At 39.9% G+C, this 22782-nt stretch overlaps 2 protein-coding genes across 4 annotated transcripts; both read left to right on the forward strand.

Annotated features, from left to right (window-relative positions):
- Positions 1 to 59: 59 nt before the first annotated feature.
- Positions 60 to 13364, forward strand: TRIM13 (tripartite motif containing 13). Of its 3 annotated transcripts, XM_088133473.1 has the most exons (3): positions 60 to 439; positions 6468 to 6803; positions 8119 to 13364. In XM_088133473.1, exon 3 carries the CDS (start codon positions 8125 to 8127, stop codon positions 9346 to 9348), a length of 1224 nt encoding a protein of 407 aa, XP_087989599.1. In that variant the 5' UTR covers positions 60 to 439; positions 6468 to 6803; positions 8119 to 8124; the 3' UTR covers positions 9349 to 13364. The 3 variants fall into 3 exon arrangements, with proteins under 3 accessions (XP_087989599.1, XP_025025917.1, XP_007433721.1); XM_025170149.2 differs by lacking the exon at positions 6468 to 6803; XM_007433659.4 differs by lacking the exons at positions 60 to 439; positions 6468 to 6803 and adding an exon at positions 6810 to 6987.
- A 166-nt stretch (positions 13365 to 13530) lies between these two features.
- KCNRG (potassium channel regulator) lies at positions 13531 to 22251 on the forward strand. The gene is made up of 2 exons (XM_007433662.3): positions 13531 to 15821; positions 19798 to 22251. Exons 1-2 carry the CDS (start codon positions 15247 to 15249, stop codon positions 20042 to 20044), a joined length of 822 nt encoding a protein of 273 aa, XP_007433724.1. The 5' UTR covers positions 13531 to 15246; the 3' UTR covers positions 20045 to 22251.
- The last annotated feature ends 531 nt before the right edge of the window (positions 22252 to 22782 follow it).

Consider the following 22782-nt stretch of genomic DNA (forward strand, 5'->3'; position numbering starts at 1 on the left):
GCCTCCATGTGCGGGATAAGGAGCCCCAGCAGAAAATCCACGCAAACCGGACAGGCTGAGTTTTTCCTTTGCCAAGAAGGCCCGCTCTCCATAAAGCGGGCTAGGTTACTCTCAGGCAAGGAAGAAACATTCCCTCTTTCTGAAATGTTTCAGAACAAACAGCATTTCAACAGGCTCCCTGTTTTCTAACCAGCGTCTTTTAAAGTCGCAATTTAACATTGGACAAGACGAGCGGCGCCGCGGTATTTCTTACAAGGGAGGCATTCCGGTGGTGCTGTCTCACAGAACTCATTGTTGGCCACCTTCCTTGTGACTTGTAAAAGGCCAAAATCCTCCATTAAGAAGCTGGCTAAGCAGGACACAGAAAAGGAGACCCCGGGAGGCCTGGTTGTTTCTCGCTGGAAATCTGACCAGGGCGCCAGGCACTATCGATGCCCAGGTCAGTCCCAGGGCGTGAGTTGTGTTTGTTACGCAATGTTTGCAACTAAAAAAATCCTTTTAAAATTTCAGCAGTGGTCTTCTTCCAAGGAAAGCCAATTTGAATAAATGCTGTACCCCCGGAATTTATGTAATTTTAAAACAGTGGGAAGCACATTCACAGTATTTTTAATTTTTTCCAAGATCAGATCAGTTCTAGCAAAAGAGAAACTATCAAACGCAATGAAATCTTATTGTCATGTCATTTTAAATCATGCTATTACTTTATCACCCCCCCCCACATCACTATGATTTTGTTTCTTTTGGGTGTAGCTGGGGCCTTTGAAATCACCTTGATGCAGCACTTATATAATTCCAGTTGATAGGCATCTAAGTTTCTGCAGTGGCAACAAGCAGATAAGCCTGGATGCTTATCTGATAATGATTTCTCTTGAGGCTCAAAATTGGTTTTAAAATCTGATGCAAAGTTTATATTCAAGAAGCAGGAATTTTTACTCCCCAAATTATATTAAATAGTGGAAATAGATTTGTTAGCATAGCGCTAGATTGACCTATCAGACCCTATGATTGGGGGAATTCTGCATTCTGCTTATCCCATGAGGTCTGACAGGGTGGCTGCGCTCCTGGTCTCCTCCATAAGTAGTGCCATCTAACGGGACCCAGGAAGTGTGCCTGTCCTGTCACTGTGCCGGCCAATGGAACAACATACCGCCCCAGCCAGATTTTGATGGCTCTGACCCTACTTGCCTTTTATAAGATGCTGAAAACCCAGGTCTTCCCCCAGGCACTGGGCCATGTATTGGTATTCCTGCTTGTACATTATTGAATTGTGTTGCTTTAAGTTGTTTTTCTATTGTTAATTTTTTTTAAATTGTGGAGTCCTTGGGGTTCTCTGAGCTTGGTTGTTTTCTTGCAAATGTTTCATTACCCAGCTAGGTAACATCTTCAGTGCTAAAATGGAGTGGGGTTTGCTCTCTGTTTTTTTTACAGTGGCTTGCCCTGCCACTGTTGTGGTAGTGGTGGTTTATTTTTATTTTATTTTTTTTCTTTTCCTGGTAGTTCCTTGCTTAGGGTATTGTTTACTGCTTGATTGTCTGGTGATAATCTTGGTGTTAATCTCTGCTTACCTGGATTATAATTGCTGGTGAGGAGGTATTCTGGTCTTTTGTTTCCTTTTTATTGCCTCTTTTGAATAGTATGTAGATGTTGTTTAACTCTGTGTGGCTGTTGATGGCTGTCTTGTCTGAATACCAAGCTTCCAGGAATTCCCTCGCATTTTTGGATTTAGCTTGGTCTAAGATACTGACAGTTTCCCAGTTGAAACTATGGTTAAGTGTGTCCATGTGTTGTGAGATTCAGGAGTTTTCATCGTGTCTTCTGACTGCTAGTTGGTGTTCATGGATGCGCTCTGCTAGACTTCTGCCTATCTGTCCTACATAGTAGTTGTCCTGCAGTCCTTCTTGGGCTACTGGGTCTTTTGGTTTACTTAAGCTCTTTTGGAGGGCTTTAGTTGGTTTGTGTGCTGTAGAGATGCCATGTGGTTGTAATAGTCTGTTGGTAGTTTCTGAGACGTTTCTGACGTATGGCAGTGTTATCCTTTTCATAGCTTGTGTGGGTTGTGTTGTAGTAGGTTGAGTGGTCAGGCACTTTTTGATAAAGTTGCGTGGATATCCATTTTGTTGGAAGATGTTGTATAGGTGGTCTCTTTCTTTTTCCTGCTGTTCTGGGTTGCTGCAGTGCGTTTGCGCTCATTTGAATAATGTTTGTACACAGCTCCTCTTGTGGGAGGTTGGGCTGTTACTCTGGCGATGGAGTACTTGGTTGGTATGGGTTGTCTTCCAATAGACTTGGGTTTCTAATTTGCTGTTGTTTCCTCTGCTGATGATATCCAGGAAGGGTAGCATGTTGTTGTTTTCTTCTCTGGTGAATTTTATTCCTTTGAAGATGCTGCTGATAGTTTCATGTGTCTTCTCTAGTTGTTCCTTTTTTATTATAATAAAGGTGTAATCTACATACTGGATCCATACTTTTGGTTGTATGAGTGGAAGTACTATAGTTTCTAGACGTTGCATTACAATCTCTACTATGAGTCCTGAGAGTGGTGATCCCATGGGTGTGCCTCTGATTTGTTGGTATATTTGTCCATCAAACTGAAAATACATAGTGAGGCAGAGGTTGATGAGGTCCATGATTCTGGATATTTCGATCTTGGTGTATTTGGTTAGGTTGGGTGTATTGTGTAGTACAGCTAATACGGATTCTTTCGCTAGTTCTGGGTTTATGGACATAAAGAGTGCTGTGACATCAAATGAGACCATAATTTCATCTTCATCTATGTGTACATCTTTGATTTTCTGGAGGCACTGTAGTGAGGAGTTGATAGAATATTCGCTCTTCTCTGTGAGATGTCCAAGCTTTTTTGTCAGTTCTTTCACTATGTTGTATGTTGGAGTCCCTGGTAAAGATACAATTGGTCGGAGAGGTATGTCAGGCTTGTGTATTTTTGGTTGTCCATGGAAATGTGGGAGGATGGGTCCCCTGCTTTTCATCTGCCACTGTTCTTCTTTTGTGATATTACCTTTCTTGGTTAGTTTGTTAAGGGTTCTCTTGATCAGGTTGTCTAGTTTCTGTATTGGGTTGGTGTTAACCGGGATGTAGTTTTCTTTGTCCTCTAATAATTTTTTGGCTTTCTGTAAGTATTGTGATAACTGTGGTTCAGCCTTTGTCTGCTGGGAGGATAATGATGGTTTGGTCCTTCTTTAGGCTTCTGAGGGCTGCTCTGTCCTCTGCTTTGAGTTTGTGCTGATTCTGTGTTCTTCTGATCTGTGATATGATTTTCTGCCTTATGTTTTCTTGGGTCTCTGTATTAAGTCCTGTGGTTTTAAATGCTGCTTCTAAGGCTGCACAGGATTCTAGCTGATTAGCATTGTCCATGCTATAGTTGAGGCCTTTTTGGAGGATATTGTGTTCTGCAGTGGATAGTGGTCGGCTGGACATAAATTAACTGTTAGGTACGCAGAGTCATGTGTCAAGTGTTCTGCTGTATACATTTAAATAATAAATTCTTTAAAAACCACTTCTGTCTGAAGCCTACCATCCCTAAGGCCTTACCATTAAAATATTATATTATATAATTCATCTTCCGTTAATATAATCTTTATAGTTATTAATATAGTGAGTTTAGTGCCATGAGGAGAATCTGTCAGTTTGCACTCTCAGCCCTCCTCTTAAAAACTGGCACTCCTAACTAACCTTTTTCCCAGGAAGATGCCAGCCAAGAGCACCCAAGGACTGCTTTTCCAATCCAGCAGTGTAGATCTCTTTGGGTACACTGCCATCTCTTATTTCTTCCTAAGCAAAACACAACATTCCTGGATGTTTTTACACTCAGGTTTGGAATTATGGTGGAAAACCTGATGGCTACATCTGATTAATTCTTAAGAGATTAATCCTCAATTAATAGTTTTAAAAGTGTACAAAAATATGATTTGAATGCATATAAAATCATTATACTTTGCAATAACTCTTAAACTGAGGTAATTAATTGTTTTATTGGAGAAAATTTAATCTTTCAGAGTTAGCAAAACTATCATGTTTTAAATTGACACCATTGCCTATACTTGGACAATATTTGGATAATATACTGAATGAATGACATAAGGAAGATGTGTGATTCCATCTATCAGAATGGTATATATAGTTCTTCCCTTAACCTCTGAGAAAAAGAGAGAGAGATCTTATAGTATGTCATGTCCCCATGTATAAGCTTTAACATGATTTCTACTTCCATCTTGTGTGTGAGGGGAAGGAATTTATTTATTTTCTCTAATTTTTGTATCACTACCCAGTGGTATTCCTGTGTAGTCTTTTCAGTTATACTGACTACCAGGAGGAAGAATGTGACCAGTTTCATTCACATTGGAAATCATTCTATGGGGTCCAAACCCTCTACCGGAAGTTGAACTCATGGACCACTGTGCTTTGGGTGACTATACATAGTGCATTAACTTTAGGAATTATCTAGGTACTGATATTCAACACTGTTGCAGAAAAAAATATACAGGGAGTCCTCAGGTTATAAGGTTAATTAGGACTGGAATTTCCGCCACTAAATGATGTGGTCATAAAGTTGCCATTGCCATCATTAACCAAATCCCACCTGGTTGTTAGGTGTGGACCCACCCCAATTCAAGCCATTCCCGGCTTGGTCCCTCCCAGCCCCAAGCCTTGGTAAGGTAAGGGACTGTCTCCTTTTCAACTCCCCCCACCCACCTATCTCCCTCCCCTTCTCTGTCCTTTTGGCTGCCTCTGCCAGCCATGACATCCTGCACTCCACTGGCCCTGCTACCCTGCCAGCCCTGTGCTCCACTGGCCCTTCCACCCCCAGCTGACCTTCACCGTCTTCTTCCCACTGACAAGGTATCCCCAGCTTGCCCTTTGCGAGGCAGCTGCTGGCCATGCCAGGCCTTCTCCCAAGGAAGTGTGTGGCCTTGTCCAAATTGTGCACAGCCTTCTTACAAGGCTTTCAAATCGCATGCAGCCCTTGTCCAATTTGAAAGCCTTGCGAGAAGGCTGCACACAATTTGGACAAAGGTGCATGCAATTTGGACATGGGTGTGCACAGCCTCAGGAAGTAGGCCTGGCATGGCCAGCAGCTACCTCGCGAAGGGCTAGGCTGGGCACACCTTGTCAGTAGTGGGAAGAAGACAGTGAAGGTCAGCTGGGGGTGGCAGGACCGGCAAAGGCGGCAGAGTACAGGGTGGCCTAAAGGGCAGAGATGGGAGGGGAGATAGGTGGGGGGGGGAGTTGAAGCATCCCTGAGGCGTGGTAAGTGCAGGCGGGCTGCCAAGTGCCTGAATTTTGATCGTGTGACCACAGGGGTGCTGCAACAGCCATAACTTCAGGGATTTCAGGGTGTAACTATCATACCACTGTAACTCTGAATGGTTGCTAAATGAGTGGTCTTTAAGTGAGGACTACCTGTATAGTATCTATCAGAATGGGATATGCAGACTACAGTGGTACCTCGAGTTATGAACGCCCCTCCTTACGAATTTTTCAAGATATGACCAGCTCCGGCCCCAAAAATTTACTTCTACTTGCGAACTCCGCCTCGAGTTACAAACCGGATCCGCGGCCATTTTCCCTGCTGCCACGCGGTCGCGGCTTCCTGTGGGTGAGATTACGGTAGGAAGGAGACGTTCCGTGAGGCTTGTGGTGTGTTTTGTGGCATTTGGAAGGTTTTTGTGGCGTTTGGAAGGTTTTTGAGGTTTAAAAATAAAATGCATATGTTTCAGAACTGTTTAGCCGTATTTACATTGAACCTTATGGGGGAAATTTACCTCAGGGTGCAACCAAATTCGGAGGGCGGATTAGCCGTATTTACATTGAACCTTATGGGGAAATTTGCCTCGTGGTGCAACCAAATTCGGAGGGCGGAACGGATTAACCGTATTTACATTGAACCTTATGGGAAACTTTACCTCGAGTTGCAACTAACTCGAGTTGCAACCAGAGTCACGGAACGGATTAAGTTCGTAACTAGAGGTACCACTGTATATAAATCTGATGATTCCCCATAAGGATGAAGCCGATCACATTCTGCCTCCTGGTGGTCAATATAAATATTTGATTTCAAAGAGCCAAATGTCACCCTTTCCTCGTTCAGAAGTTAGGAGCTATACTGAAAATAATCCTCTCTGGAACACTAGAGTTAAGGTACCATATCCAATTGCATATCCTGGGAGCTGTAAATTAATGATGTTTTGACCCCAAATCCAGGCTTGAACAACTCTGGATAGTCCAGTGTTTTTCAAATTTGGAAACTTTTAAGATGTGTGGACTTCATGCTGGCTGGGGAATTCTGGGAGTTGAAGTCCACACACCTTAAAAGTTGCCAGGTTTGAAAAACACTGGAAAAGTCTAACTCAGCGTTCCCTATGAAAGCAACCATTATGGGCAAATGAAAACGGAAGCTGCTTATTAACCTGGTGCTTCCTTTCCTGCAAATGTCTCCCGGGTAATTTTAGGATACGTTCTCCACCCCCACGTATTCTCAATCAACAGAGGAGAAGAGACGAGGAAGGAGCCACTCCAAAAGTGAGTCGAGAAGCAGCAGAAACCCAAGCTCCGCCCGGCTACGCCGTGACGCTCAGGCGTAGTCCTCCAGCACCTGAAAATGGCCTTTCTGGGCAGTTTGCGCGGTCATTGTCAGTGGCCAAGCGGAAAAGGAGGAAACGCGGAAGTCCCGCCCTACCGGCCCCCAGCCATCTCCAAGGCTGGAAAGGGATCCTCCGCGGCAGAGCCTGAAGGTCTCGCGCGTCTCTCTAGAAATCATGGGCGGGGCTTGGTGAAGGTAACTGCAGGTGAGCTGGGCTTCGACGAGGGGCGGGACAATCTGGGTCTTCCTTCAGCAGAAGGAAGCTGAAGGAAAGGAGCGAGCCGGGTGGCGGCGGTGCTGCTGCTGCTGCGGTTCTAAGAGCGGAGCGGCCGCCGGGACGGTCCACGTCGTACCTACGAACTTCATTGTACTGTAAGCGTCTCTCGCAGGTGAGGGAAGGCCTCTGCCCCGTTCCCAGAAGTCGGGTAGGCGCCTGGCGTGGTTGCGACAGCCAATCCCCGCGCGCTCTGGTGCGCCTCTGGCTGTGCTCGCACGCTCACGCCGACCACCGGGGTCGAATTGCACCACAAAAATTACGCGTTGCCGATTTTGTATTCCGTCTCCAGGTGCCTTGACGAAGCTGTCGAGGGCCATTTCACTGTGCTGTGCGCGCGCGCCTTTGAGTCAGTATTGTCTCTTTGGCGATGGCTGGACAAGTCCCTGCAGTTTTCTTGGCAAGGTTTCGGAAATGGTTTGCCTTTGCCTTCTTTCTAGGGCTGAGAGAGAATGACTGGCTCAAGGTCACCCAGCTGGCTTTGTGCCTAAGGCAGGACAACAACTCAGTCTCCTGGTTTCTAGCCTGGTGGCTTAACCATTACATCAGACTGGCTCTCATGAACCACAGATTAGCTGACCATTTATTAGCCTTGTATATTGTGTGAACCCAGCCTGCGTGGTTAGTTTTTGTTTCAGTATATTGTGTAAGCCCAGAGAATGTGACCAATTTAGTAACCAAGATAGAGTTAAATAAGTGTGTTGTGTGAATACAGTTTTAAAAAAAAGTGGCTGAAAATTGTTCTAGAGGGAGTGAAGGTTGCTCCTTCCTTTCCCTCTTTGTTGTGAGAAAGGTGGTTGTGGGGATGCATGGAGGAAAAAATGTAAGAAAAGCTATAGGTCAGTGGTTCTCAAAGTGTCTGGGGAACCCTGGGGATCCCCAAGACCCTTTCAGGGGGACTGCGAAGTCAAATATTTTAAAATTTCTGTTTTAATTTCTAATTCAGTAAATATCGATAGATATAACCCACATAAACCAAAACTCTTTGGCTATAAGAATATAAAGGGGTTTTGAGACCAAAATGTTTGAGAACCACTGCTGTAAGTTATGGTGATATCATAGTCACAGAATAACATTTTATTTCTTTCCTTATTCATTTGTAATGCTGAAATTCTTGCCACTTTATGGATCTGGGTGAGAAGAAAAATTCACCAGAGTTCTTTTTATGTAAGAATGCATGCAAGAAATTTCAGCTTCTTAAGACTGTGATTATGACTATTTACATTTTTGTTTTCCTTTATTATAGGGTAGAATGGAGCTCCTTGAAGAAGACCTTACATGCCCCATTTGTTGTAGTTTGTTTGATGATCCACGAGCGTTACCTTGTTCACATAACTTCTGTAAGAAATGTTTGGAAGGGATATTAGAGGGAAATACTCGGAATGTGATTTGGAGACAATCTCTCTTCAAATGTCCCACATGTCGAAAGGAGACTACAGTAACAGGGGTTAATAACCTCCAAGTTAACTATTCCCTAAAAGGCATCGTGGAAAAATATAACAAGATTAAAGTATCAGCAAAAATGCCTGTCTGTAAAGTGCACAGTGGTCAGCCTCTTAATATTTTTTGCCAGACAGACACACAGCTGATATGTGGCATTTGTGCCACTAGAGGAGATCACATAAAACATCTCTTTTGCTCCATTGAAGATGCTTACTGTCAGGAAAAATGTGCTTTTGAGACACTCTTCCAAGTGTTTGAAGCATGGCACTGTGGAGATGCACTTTCTCGGCTAGACACTTTGGAAACCAGCAAACGGAAAGCTCTCCAGATGCTGACCAAGGATTATGACAGAGTAAAAGATTTTTTTGAGAAATTACAATATACATTGGAACAAAAGAAGAATGAGATCCTGTCAGACTTTGAAACCATGAAGCTTGCAGTTATGCAGGCATATGATCCAGAAATCAACAAACTGAACACTATCATACGAGAGCAACAAACTGCTTTTAATATTGCAGAAGCATTTAAGGATGTATCTGAACCCATTCTGTTTTTACAACAGATGCAAGAATTTCGAGAGAAAATCAAAGTGATAAAGGAAACTAGATTGCCTTGTGTTACTGTAGACATCAAATCTACAATTAAAGATGTTGATACTAGTCAGTGGGAACAACTTAAGCTAGCAGATGTGGATAAACTTTCACTACCTCAAGAGAAAAGCTCTTTCAACTGGGTGACTTCTTCCTTATTTTCACCAAGGTTTTTTGTAACTGCTTTATTTTGTTTGCTGATTGTTGTCACTCAAGTATGTGTTACAGATTTTCTAGGCAATACCTTACAGTATTGGAAAACTTTTGTTTCTGCATTTGGGTCAGGTTATCTGACTGACCCAACAGAGATGGCAGATCATGCTATTTTTTACTGGGAAAAAGTAGCAGATAGTGCTGCTATTCTAAGTGAAAAATGTGTAAATTATATCCATGTGTTGTTGAATAATGTTGCCCAATTTGTGTGCATGTATAAACTTTTATAAATGTTATTAATGTACAGGAAGTATATCTTCAAAGTGAGTGTTAGAATTTTTAAAAAATGGTAAATGTTTTTAATATTTGAAATAGTCTTGATAGCTGATATATTGAACTATTCTGCAACCTCGTGTTAAAAACTGACTACTTTTCTCTTGTTTTCTGAAAGTGAAACACTATGACTTAATTTTTTTAGAAAGTAATGTCCATAGTGGAAAATATAAACTTTTTTAATTTATAAAATATATTATGATTGAGTGAGTTTCAGACTGAAGTGTAAGTTGGGAAGATGTTTGCAAGGAGATATAATACATAAATAATGATTGTATATATAGTACTACAGATAGTCTCTGGGTTAAGAACGCCTGGCTTACAGACCTATCGTTAAGAACGGAGCTGATTATAGCAAAATTTGAGTTAAATACACAGTGGTTCAAGTTGATTACACAATACTACTTATACAGTATTATACAGTAATACTGTTCCAGCTTAGATAATTTGCCTTCCCAGCTGCCCACACATCATCTCACTCCCTCTCCCACCCAGCAGAACAGTCCTTGAGAACAGAACTCATTCTTAAACCAGGGACTACCTGTACTGCAAGTCGCAGTCCTTCAGAAATAATGCGAATTTTGTAATTTGTTATGAATATATGTGAACATAGGCAGTAACAAATATATAGTATTAGCTTTTGTATGTTTATAAGCCACTCAATACAAAATGAAACTATGGAGAGTCTTGGACTTGCAAATTAACCCAAGAAAATCACATATATTTTTTTTACAACAGTTACAGTAACATAAGTTGTATAGAACTATAAAGGGCCAAGTTTACAAGATGTTAGACAAGTTCATGCTGTTAGGTATGATCTTAAGGGAGTCAGATACGAGTCTTGCATGAATGAGGATAAAAAATTCACTTTTGGCATTATTTACATGATGGATGCATTAGGGTTACATTACAGGTAATCCTCACTTAACGACCCTAATTGGTACAAGCAACTCTGCCAGTAAGTGAGGTGGTCGCTAAGTGGGAATTCACATGACCGCGACTGCTTTTCAGCTGGAAAGACAAAACTACAGGTAGTCCTCAGTTAATGACCACACATTCAGCAACTTTTCAAAGTTACAATGGCGCTCAACAAGTGGGGGTTACAACCAGTCCTTGAAGTTCCAGCCATCCCAGCACCCCTGCAGTCATGTGATTGCAATCTGGGCACTCAGCAACTAGCTAGCACTTACGACAGTTGCAGTGTCCTACAGTCACATGATCAAAATTTGCAGCCTTCCCTGCTGGCTTCCCACAATGGGGAAGCCAGCAGGAAAGGTTGCAAGTTGCTCAGGTAAGTCTCCCCCATCTGTGCACCCTCCCCCAGCCCCTCTGCACTCATGCCCTGCCACCCACACACACTCCCCAAGCCTTGCACTTGGGCCACGCCTCTGGCCACCTGCACACCCTCCCTGAGCCTTGCTGTGCTCATGCCACACCCCCCTGGCCATTCATGCACTCCACCTAGCCGCAGCCACCCCAAGCCCTGCTGCACTTGTGCCATGCCTTCCCAGCTGCCCACACATCCTCTCACTCCCTTTCCCACCCAGCAGCAGCCACTTACCTGCCTTCTGGCCTGGTTCCAAGCCACCTGGGCTTGCAACTTCCTGCTGGCTTCCCCTCTGACTTTCCTTGTTGAAAGCTGGCAGGAAGTTATGCAGAGGTGCTCGCTTAATGACCCACAATCTTCAACTTAGCGATGGTCGCAGGGATTGCTATTGCTAAGCAATGTGGTCATGTGACATGCTTTACGAACATATTGCTTAGCGATGGGAATTCCAGTCCCAATTGCTGTTGTAACTCAAGGACTACCTGTACCCAGTTTCATACTTTTGGCTTTTGTTTGCCTCCTAACCACTCCCCCACCCTTTGGAATGCTCAAGTGCCTACTTACTGTCTTCTACACACCAAAAGCAACACGATTAGGCTGGCAGCCTGGAGGTGGGAGTTGCAAGCATGCTACAGAAGCAGCTTACAGTACTCCTGAAATCTCTTCCCCTCCAATTTCTCTGCTCTGTGGGGGAGGGGGGGGGATGAGAGAAAACAAGCCATTTCTGTAGATAATCCCTCATTTGCCTGACCCCTTCCCACTGCTGGTCCAATTGCATTGCTCTCAATGTGTAGAAGAGGAAACAGCTTATTCTCTTGAAATCTTTCTCTCTGCAGGGGAGGGGGATACACAAAGCAAGTGATTTCTATAGCCAATCTCTCCTTTGTCTGACTCTCTCTCCCCCACCCCCAGAGTGGAGAGACTGGAGAGGAAGAGATTTCAAGAGAGTACTGTAAGTTGTTTGCATAGCGTGCCCATGGTTCCCAGTCCCGGGCTGCTGGCACAATCGCATTGCTTTTGATGTATAGAAGAGCAAACATTCTTCCAATTTCTTTCTTTCCAATCAATCTGCTCTGCAAGAAGGGAAAAAGAAAAAAAAACAGGTCAGGCACAGGACAAGGTGTACTGACTGTAAAGGCAATCATATGATTGAGAGACATTGCAATGGTCATAAATGGGCGGTAAAATTATTTTTTCAGCATTGTCATAACTTTGAACAGTTGCTGAATGGTTGGTAAGCGAGGACTACCTGCATACAATATGTAGAAAGGCTAATGATCATGCTTCACGGCAGGACTTCAGTGATAGGCAGCTAGAGATGGGATTTCTCTGATATTAGGGCCATATATCATTCAACATCATGGAAAAAGCAAAGCATATACATTTCAACAGGACTATGATTTCCTATTACTAATAGAAGAAATAAATTCCTAAGACCTGTACTGCATTGGATCCAGGGGATTTTACTTTCATTATAAAGGAGAAGGGTGATCTGCAAGGTACCTAAGTCTGATTATTTTAGAGGAGTAGGAAAAAAAAAAATCTAAAATATTCTCTCCAAAGTCAGCAGGCAGTAAAGTGTCAAATGTTTCAATGTGTGGTGAAATGGGAGGGAAACTTTTTTGCAGCCGGGGCTTGCATGTTTTAACATATTTTTGCTTTATAATGAACAAAGTGATACTGCTATGATGTAGCTGGAAAAAATAAGTACACAGTAAAATTTATAGGATTCCATATTAATGAAAAAAAGTAGATACACTAGAAATTAGTCCTTCGGTAAAACTGAATGGTAGTAAATAAAAGAAAGCGACTAGAAGTTTAAAAAAAAATCCCACAGGAAAACTATTTTTATATTTTTATCAAGGAAAATACATGTCCATGAAGTCAATTTCAATTTGAAGACAGCATTATTTTCGTGCTCTGCATTAAAGGCAAAGAAGGGCGTGGCACCTGTCTTTAGCTCCTTGAATTTAATATGGTTTTTTTTTACAGGATCACACTTCACCTATGGAGGGCAACCATGGACACTTAGGAAAAGATATGGTTGCTTTATTTTTTCACACAAGGCATAGGTAAAATATCACTAGTTCAAATATAGTGAAGTTCACCAACTGGGATGGAGGAGATACTGTTTAGAATGATGATATCAAGTGGGTGTTTTTATGGAAAACTATCCCTGAATCATGTTCTTCCATTCAGTAGAAAGCCACCACTAGATACAGTCTTCTAAGATAAAAATGAATAATAATGGATATGAGGGTGATCTGGCTGTGACATCTGTCACTCCATTGATTAAGAATGTTACTATACTATGGCTGGGATAACATATCACTAGTTAAGTTTGTTTTAAACCCTTGCTTGTTGAATAAACAAAACTGGCTGGATTCATACAACTTTGTCAAGGTGGATGACTTCACACAAGTTAAGCCAAAATCTTATGATATGTGAATCCAGCCTATGAATTTAATATTTAAATACCATTTTTCTTGAAATAGTCTATGAGTTTATAACTAATGGAAGAATAATCTAAAGTTTGGACATTTGTCTATTTTAACTCCACCGCTACCATCATAGAATTTGGGGGCTTATATGATTGGAGAAGTTGGAATACTTAATGCTTCTTAGTTTTTCTCTAATTCTAGTATATGTGCTGAAATGAATTATAATATTCAATAAAGGAATTATTCTGAAATTATTTATTGCATTTACATTCCACTTTTCCTCCAAGGACAATTGTAAGAAAAATATGGTGTTAGTTAGACAAACAAATCCCCCTCTTCAAATTACCTTTCCTAGGGAAAATAAAACTCTCAGCTCAGCCATAAAACAATTAGAAAAATGTTGATTAAACTACAAAAGGAAAATGAGAGGCAAGAACAGCTCTGGGAAGCAAGACTGTTAGAAGAAATACTAATAAGAAAATAATGCATCAGAAAACAACCTTTATTGTAAAGAACAGCCCTTCTCAATACATAATATTCTTTGTACTGTAGTATCATTCTCATTACCTCACTGATCTTACTTTGCTATAAATACATGTGTTGCTATATCCAATCAAATATTTTACTGTTATTGAATCATATGTATATTCTAATTTCCATACCACTATATAGCATGTTGCATACCACCCTTTTTTAGGTATTGCTTTTGCTACCTCTGTTACTGTAATTTGTGCTTCAGTGGAAGAATGTGTACCGATCCCTGTTATAAACAAACTCTTGGGGGAAATTGTTGAGAGAAATCTCTCCTACATCATACAATATATTTGGCTTCCATAAATACACCTTTTAACAACAAGTAGATTACACTAATTGAGAGGCCTGAGCCTCTTTTAATGAGCTTTATGGTTGAGTGGGAATACAAACCTTAATCTCAACTGGACTTTAATGTCCTTAATCACGATAGTATATTGCTCCCTAAACTGTTTGTTTCTAGCTAGGGAATGGATTGTGCACAAATACAGAGCATGCATAGGGTTGAGTCTGTATGCGGTAGCACAATACTGTAGTCCAACTGTTGAAATACGCATTGCCAAATTATTAAATTTTTATATTTAATATTAAATTTATATTTTGGCAAGTCAATTTAAGATCAGAATTCAAGTTGAATCATGGAATTTAAATTGAATTTCCAAGTCAAATCTCTGCTTTAATGGATAACAAATAGCTTAGCAGGTTAAAGGAACAAAGATATGGTCTGTAGTATTGACCAGATAGCCTAAAATTCAAGCACTGTTGCTATGTTACGAATTTCCAGTTCTGGTTTTAAAAGGCATGATCATTTGCTTTTATTTTAAGACCAGCATGATGCATAAAACTGGGATTCTGGCAGAGTAGCAAGAGTAAGAGGATTTGGATTTGGAAAGTAATCAAGAAAAGATCCAGAAATTCAGCAAATAGACACCCTTTTAAACCATCTCCACAGTCATGAGGCATCTGAACTGTGGGCAGAAGTATGAAAGTTTAAGATGCAATTTAAATTTTCAGTAGCTTTTTTTTGTAGTGCCTTCAAGTCAGTGTTGACTCCTGGCAACTGCCTAAACATGTCCTGCAGTTTTCTTGGCAAGATTTAGAAGTGCTGAATGTGCTTCCTAGGGCTGAGAAAGAGGGACTGGCCCAAGGTCGCCCAGCTGGCTTTGTGCCTAAGGCGGGACTACAACTTGTGGCCTCCCAGTTTCTAGTCTAGTGCATTAACCACTACACCAAACTGGCTACACCAAAATAACCAGCTTTATTTTTTTCAGGAGGGAATAAACATTGTAAACTGGCAAATCTCTAGTAGCTTCCTGAAATTCCAGTTGCAAGACTTCTGCTTTTAAAAAAATGGTTTAATTGCAAAGTCTCCAGGAGACCAATCCTGTAAATGATACAGTTGTGTACATATATTGTTCTTGTTGCTGGGCAATCCTATGCTTGTTCAGTTCTACTATAAAGATAAGCAGAAGCTGATTTTCTTTTTTTTTTTTGCATAAGCTTGTATATTATTGGGGTATATCTACTGGCAACTCAATTTTCTGGTGAAGAAGAGGATGAGTAATCAAGATATGATTGTTTTAAATGTGGGTGGACTTAAATTTACAACAAGGCCTTCTACGCTACAAAGGTTCCCTGAGTCAAGATTGGCAAGGATGTTGAATGGCAATGACCCCGAATTTAAGTTGATAAATGGCCAGTATTTTGTGGACCGTGATGGAGTTCTGTTCAGCTATATTTTGGATAGTTTAAGAACGCTCCAGCTTGCCCTGCCCAGTGACTTCTCAGACTACAAGAGATTGCAGAGAGAAGCTGACTTCTATGAACTTCATTCTGTGGCTGATCTCCTACATCAGGAAAATTTGCTGAAACCCAAGCCAGAGATCTTAGAAATACGATTCTTGCTCCAAGAAATGCAAGGTTTTTTCCGTGTATTTGGTTCCTGCAGCATTACTATTGCTGAGTTGGCTGACCGGATCACTACCTTTGCAGAACACCTTGTAGGAATTAACTGGCAAAGTCATCATGTCCCTTCTCAGCAGTCACTGACTCCTCTTTCTCTGGAGAGGCCTTCTCATCACGATCTTGTCTTCCAGTGTGGTATTACCTACAGTGATCAATCTGTAGCAAGGTACTTTTGAAATTATTTCCGTGTGTCGCATTAGAAATACTTTATAGGTTCTTAGTTCTCAATGGAATAGGTAGAGTAAGACTTACATAGAAATAGTTATTACAAGTACCTGAAGTTAAAACTAGTTGTTGATAATATTAGATACTGCTCTGAGTTAAATGGGGGAAAGCTGGGCTTCCACCCTTGTACAAAGTTCACTTCATGAACATAAGAGAGAATACAGGCAGTCTCTGGGTTAAGAACATCCGACTTACGGACAACTCATGTATGGGCTGCCCATTACTTAAAGTGGCAGACAGCTGACTGGCAGCATGATCCAACTCAGAATGGCATTCTCCTTCCTCGAGCTGATGGGGCGCTTAAGCCGCACAATATTTTCACAAGCATCATGAAGTAGTGTGTGTGTTTTTAATATACGGCCTGTTTTCAATGGTTTTCATGAAAGCACTGCGCAGCTTCAGCGATTCGTTATGGAACTAGAGCAGCAGATGATAGCACTTGAGGAAGAAGACTGGGACCTACAAACTCCAGAACTGAAAAAGGTTTTGATAAAAGACTTAGCTGAAGCCTTTCGTTTCATTGAAGCAGGGATGGCAAAGTTAGAGGAACTAGATCCTAATAGAGAGGTTCACCAAAGTTTACTGTACAGTTACCAACAGCCCCAGCTGCTACGGGGCTATTTATGATGAGAAAAAGAAAAGCTCTGTACAAAGCTCCCTTGATGCCTAACTCAAGATACTGACACCAGTAGTAACCCCCCCCACTCCTCCAGCAGCAGAAGCAAATCCTGATTCTCCAGCACAAGTCCATCCTCTCCAACACCAGGCCCATCATCTTCAATAGTAGCCATGTACTGTTAACCTTTAATCATAATTTTTTTCTCTATCTAAACTGTTTTAAGAATTGCTTCTTTTATTATTATTTACTGTATTATGTTTAAGATGTAGTGCATCTTGTTAAGTGTTTCTTAAGTGTTTAATATGCATAGAAAGGTAAAATAAATACTGTATACTAAGACAAACATTTGACTAAATACTGTAACCTGTCCTGACTTACAAATTCAACTCAGAGACAGACTTAGGAATGTAGCTCATTTTTAACCCAGGGACTGCCTGTACAGTATAACATGATGGACGGGAAATCATGAAGTGTCTGAAAGGAGATATTGCTTGTATTTCCATTGGAAATTAAAGAATGAAGAATATAATCTAAACAAACAAAATTACCTGTCCCAAGGTAGGTTAAAAAATCAGCAAGTGGAATAAGACTTGGTTAAATTTAATTAAATTCTTCCTATCTCCTGATATCATTATGAAGCCCTAAAGCCAGCATGAAGATTGCTAGGAAAAAAATTCACAACTGAGGGTCAGTCACTGAGAATAGCTTTTTTCATACCTTTGCTGTCAGAATCTGAAACAAAAATGTTAGGAAAGTGCACTGAGTTTATTGCCAATCATATTGGGCGAAGAAGAGCCATTCCCAGCTATAGTAATTCTAAGTAATTAGGGGCTGCATATTTTATGAATTATCATCGTGAATTATATCAGGTGAAGAACAGTGCATATTCAGGAATGCCAGTGATTTATTTCTTTCAGAAGAAAAGCTACTGCATTGTATAGCAGTTGAAAATAGCTCCAAGTGAAACATAACGGTACTATGGTCTTGAAAAGACAGAACCATGAATGACAGCCACTGTTACACATCTGAATGAAATGAATGTCAACCTCTTATTAAGAGGAATCAACCATAGCCTGAGTTTCCAGGTGTATCAGGGAATTCAAGAAGCACTTTTGCAAAATGATGGGAATGGAATATCTTCTACAGTGGAAATCCAAGCAATTTCTTAATATCGTCTGTGAATTTTTAAAGCTTGGAAGTTTCCAAAACCCTGCTTTAAATGACAAGTAACTACTAACAAATTCTGAGAGTAAATAGGAATTCAGGGAACAGAAGAAGTGCTAACAAATACATTATATAATGGAACCTTGCCCAGACTGTAAAAGCCATTTTCAGATCAAGTAGTCTTAGAAGTAGGAGAAAGCCAACCAAAATTTGTGCCCATCTGAAGTTCTCCAAAAGTAGAAGAGGTCTTCTAATATGATACTGGAGCTCAAGACTCATCACAAATGTTTGCTGTCAGCCCTTGTTCTTTACAACTGAGTAAATGGCAACTCATTCCCAAGAGATAGGTTATTTGATTTCCAAGTGTCCCGAGTGATTAATGTCACATCACAGATAAGCCTTATCTGTGTTTCTGAAGTCAACCTAACAGCTGGAAGAGTCACCGTACTTCTAGAGATACAGAAGAGGGGCAAATTAGTTTTTGATATCACAGTCTTGCAAGAGAAGATATACTCAGGACAGTGATCCTTATTTGGAGCAGGAGGGAAAGAAAGATATAACCTTAAGCCTAGATGTGAAAAAATAAGAAGTTTTGCACATGTATGCATGCGTATGAGAGAATTCATTTCCATCATTTTTTTCCCCTATTTCAAAATATGCAAAATGTGGTTATGGCCATATAGACCACATTGTGAAGTTAAATCTAGTAGCCAATTTTCTTCACTTCTGTAATAGTGCTGGCATAATGGTAAACCAGAATTCTTATATTTCTGTGAAAAAAATTGATATTAATGCACAGCCATTGCTTTGTTTTCTCCCTCCACTCATATGAGCAGGTAAACAAATCAATAAATTTGCTTAGCATTCTGACTAGCTTCCCCTAAACAACTTAGAATTCATAATCCAACAACTTGCCACATTAACATCAAGGAAGTTATTGTTTGCTTATATACGTGTGAAAGAATAAACAAATTTCATCATATATGATGAAGTTGTCCTCTAGCAAAAAAAAAAAAAAAAAGCAAAAAGGAATTAGATAGATATACCATAGCAGAAGTTGTCAAAAGCTGCATTTGGGTGGAGTGCATGACAGGCAAGGCTGAGGCAAAAAGTAGATGGGGTTGGAGTCAAAAGTAAGTGGGGATGTTCTCTCTCTTAAACAGGCTCCAGAGAAGGACATATGACTTACTAGAGATCTAAAGTGCTTTTTGAATGAAGGTTTTGAAATTAGGAGGTGAAGGCTCTGGGTTTGCAAGCTCCCCACCTCTGATGGGATAGAATGCCATTAGATCAACTGCTTTTTTTTTTTTTAAACTATATGATCATCTAAATCACTGAGATCATAAACATTAATATTCTGAAAGGTCACTGTAGCTAGAATTCCTGATGCAAAATACTGGAGCTTTGCCTGTTCCAAAAGAATTGCTATATTAAATAATGGGTTTTGTATACAAATCAACCAATTAACAAACAATGTAACAAACGTGAATTGATCTGGTTCTGCTTTCTAAGATAAATATATTCTTCAGCTATTCAATTTTTTAGGCTTTTTTAAAACTGATTTCTTTATGAAAAGATATGGAAGAAGCAATAGCAAAACCCAGGATGATTTCAAATGGAAAATGGAACTAGAGTACCTTCCATCTCAACTATAAAATTCCAGCAGTGTCAGTGATTATATTATAAAAGCATTTTGTGGAAGAACCTCTGGCCCTTGCTTTTCAGAAGCCCAGCAAAATCTGAGCACCTTTCACAATCTCCATAAAACCTTTCACTAATTCAAGCCATTAAAGTTTGACTTTTTCATCATGTCTTCTAATTGCACATAATCTGTCCATCTTTGAAAATAAAGTCTCTTTCCATTTCAGCTTGGACGCACAGCATAAATTATCTTAGCAACAAAGCACAGGTCTGCCACTGTGTTCTGCCAAGGCTAGATCAGAGATTTAGGATTTCTTGGTGGTCTAATAACCAGGGTCTCACCCTGCTTAATTTTCAGTACCAGCCAAGGTCAGGTAGATGCCACCTAGCTGGGTGTGAAAAATTGCATTGATTAAAAATTTAACAAAAAGTAAATGCATTGAAAGTGCTTAATAAATAAATACTATCATGTTTTTCTTTTTTTCTTCTACAGATATGTTTCTATAAAACCTGATGAGAGGAAACTGTTTAATGGAGCTAATGTTCTCGGCCTACTCGTTGATATCTTACTCAAAGAGGGATTTTGCTTACTAAGCACTAGAACAGTCTCAACTGAGGAAAAAATTGAATGTTATTGTTTTGAAAGAATGAGACCACCAGATGTCTTTACCATCAATATCACACAAAGAGCTACTACTGTGCCACCATCAAAACAAATCCAGATGAAGCAGTCCAAATGATATAATATGCCAAGAAAGGTTATATGAAGAATAAAGTAGCAATTACAATTGAAAAACAGCATAATTTTTGTATGCAGCTTAGGGTTTTTATTAGATTTTTGTTACTGAAATGACAATTAAGGTAACTATAGAGATAGAGGACTGTTGGCTTTTTAGACATTATTGGATTCCAGTCCTCATCAGCCCCAGCCATTACAGCTAATCATCTAGAATCATTAGAGTTGTTATTAGAACCTAGATGGTTACAGGTTCTTCAGTTCTGCTGTAAAGGATTCAAGCAACTCCCCTATTCCTCATTTCTCAATTTATTTTTCCAACTAACAGCCATCATCATCTGTGGTTCGTGAAGACAGTTCTGGCAAGATGTTGATCTCCAGCTGACATTGGAGATTCCCCCCTTATTTATTATTTCCCTCCAATTATTTTTCTGTTATCCTTAGTTCTGCTTAGAATGTTGACAATACTTCATTTTAATCCATAATAACACACACACATATCTAAAAATTTGATTCTTATTCCAAACATATTACACAATGTGCAGTTGTAAACTTCTGTCCTTATTGTAGTTCTGTTCAAAAGCTATGGTTGCTATATCTTGGGTGGAAATGACTTTGTGTGGAGCTTGTCTCACGATTTATCAATCTAACCTTTGGAAAAGCTAATTTTTTTAAAAAAAATTGTAAATGTAGTTTTCTATTATAGTATCACATACTACTAAGCCTAGTAGAGATTTGTATAATATTTCATTTATAATGTCCACAGGTGATACATAGACACAGTAAAATGTGTTAAAAGTGACTGGTATCTATGCAAATCAACAGGAGATGCATGTGAATTATCTCGCAAATTACATGAAAACAGTGGGACCCCACTAATTTGGGAGACATCCATTGGTGGCTTGCAGTGCTGCTCTCATTTGTTCAGTCAGAATGCATTCCGTCCTCTGATTTAAAATTATACTCCATCTCTGATTTAAATAACTACTTTTGAAGACAATATGACAACAGTCTTCCTCAATTTAAAGTTGTTGTGGAAAGTATGAAGGCAGCAGGGCAAGATTAAATTCCCAGTCAATCATGAAGGTCATTGGATAGGGCTACCAGATGGGGGCTGCAAAAGTCTAGACTCATAGATGGCCTCAAAGCACTGAAAACCCTTCGCTGCCATCTAGTGGTCACTGAATTTTTGCAGACTAGATCTAGTGACCCTACCACTACTTATCCTTGGGCCAATCAGCCAGAACCTCTCAACATGATCTATCCCCATCCATGTGATTAAAGAACAGAACTCTTGGTCATAGCTACCCATATACTCCAAGAGACTTGCTGAAGAAAAGAACAGCCTTACTTCAGCAGCACAATTGATACTGGAGATACTTTACTAATAATAACTCCAATATTTATGTGCTGCTAAGGCACAACTGGCACCAGAACCATATATGTAATTGTTCAAAGGATGACATTTCTGATCCTGAGAAAGAATTCCTTGAATATTTGAGCCAGCACAATATAGTCAAAATTCATAAACATGCTGTGCTGCTTCATAACCTAAAGATATTTAAAAATTCCAGGGGAGAAGACAATCATGGGAGTTTTAATTTTAAAACTGGTATCTCTGGAACTGACCTGAAGAAACATCTCTTTTAATGTTAAACAGATAAACTGAGTGGCTTTACAGAATGTTCTTGCTAGCATTATTGTATAGCTTTATGTCCACACTTAGACCTTGATAGCACTCAATTTATGCTCATTATTATGGCCAGCATTAAAGATTAAGAAACATCTGTCTATAAAACGTCAAACATACTTCCTAAGCACATCAAACTTCTTCTGACCTCCTACCTCCTCTCAGATATGCCCAACTGGGGTTCTACTTCCTGGTTTGTGGACACCAAAATTTGTTGTGATCTTAAACTCAGTGCTAATCAAGATGTGGAAAAGAGTAATATCATGGTATGCATATGACGTTATAAATAAAAGAATCTGAAGTTGTATAGCAACTTTTAATAGTGCCATGACTGAACTATTTTCCAAAAAATAACTGAATAGTGAATTTTTTGCAATATTCATTCTTAGTTCAAACATGATAACCAATGACATACTTAGAGATATGATGGCACAGGAGAAGAAAACACTAATATTTTAAGAAAAATCCCATTCCTTTTTGCCTTCATTATCACTAAGGGGTGTTGATAAACAATCATTGCAAGTATTTCATTTTCCAAAAGAAATCTATGTTTTCCCTAAAAAAATAAGGGAAACTGGACCAGGATGGGAGTCAGAAGAAAAATGTTTTAACAACTCCAAAAATCTTAACTCTCTAAACACACCTACATATTATATTTTACCTTTTCTAACTAAGTTAGGATGTATTTTTTATCTACGTATTGTATGTGGTTGATGCAAATACAAATTGCAGCAGCACCTGTGAAGTCCTAATTTCTTTAGATTTGGTTTTGATACCTTCCATTCCTCAACCATTTCAGCTGCTTTACCGACCAGTGCAATCCTATGCAAGCCCACTTAAGAGAGCCTCATTATGTTAGAGAACTCTCAAGTCTATATGCACTTGAGAATTCTAATGCCTCCTGTTTATGCGTGTGAGAATCGCTGATGGGAAATTCTCAACATGGCTCCTTCTAGACACAAAAGTATCTCTGTGGCTAGGATTTAGGTAGCCTAAATTTCATTCTTAAGGCTCACTTGTAAATAATAATTATGTTCAGTGGAAGAACAGGG

The sequence above is a fragment of the Python bivittatus genome, unplaced genomic scaffold (assembly GCF_059951505.1).
Source record: "Python bivittatus isolate LINGU-HERP-01145 unplaced genomic scaffold, Pbiv_v1 ctg000020_np1212, whole genome shotgun sequence".
NCBI classification, from domain to species: domain Eukaryota; kingdom Metazoa; phylum Chordata; class Lepidosauria; order Squamata; family Pythonidae; genus Python; species Python bivittatus.

Coding starts and splice junctions, on each gene's coding strand:
- KCNRG (XM_007433662.3), top strand. CDS start 15,247: ATGAGTAATCAAGATATGATTGTTTTAAATGTGGGTGGACTTAAATTT. Junction 15,822..19,797: donor AGTGATCAATCTGTAGCAAG/GTACTTTTGAAA, acceptor TTTCTTCTACAG/ATATGTTTCTATAAAACCTG.
- TRIM13 (XM_088133473.1), top strand. CDS start 8,125: ATGGAGCTCCTTGAAGAAGACCTTACATGCCCCATTTGTTGTAGTTTG.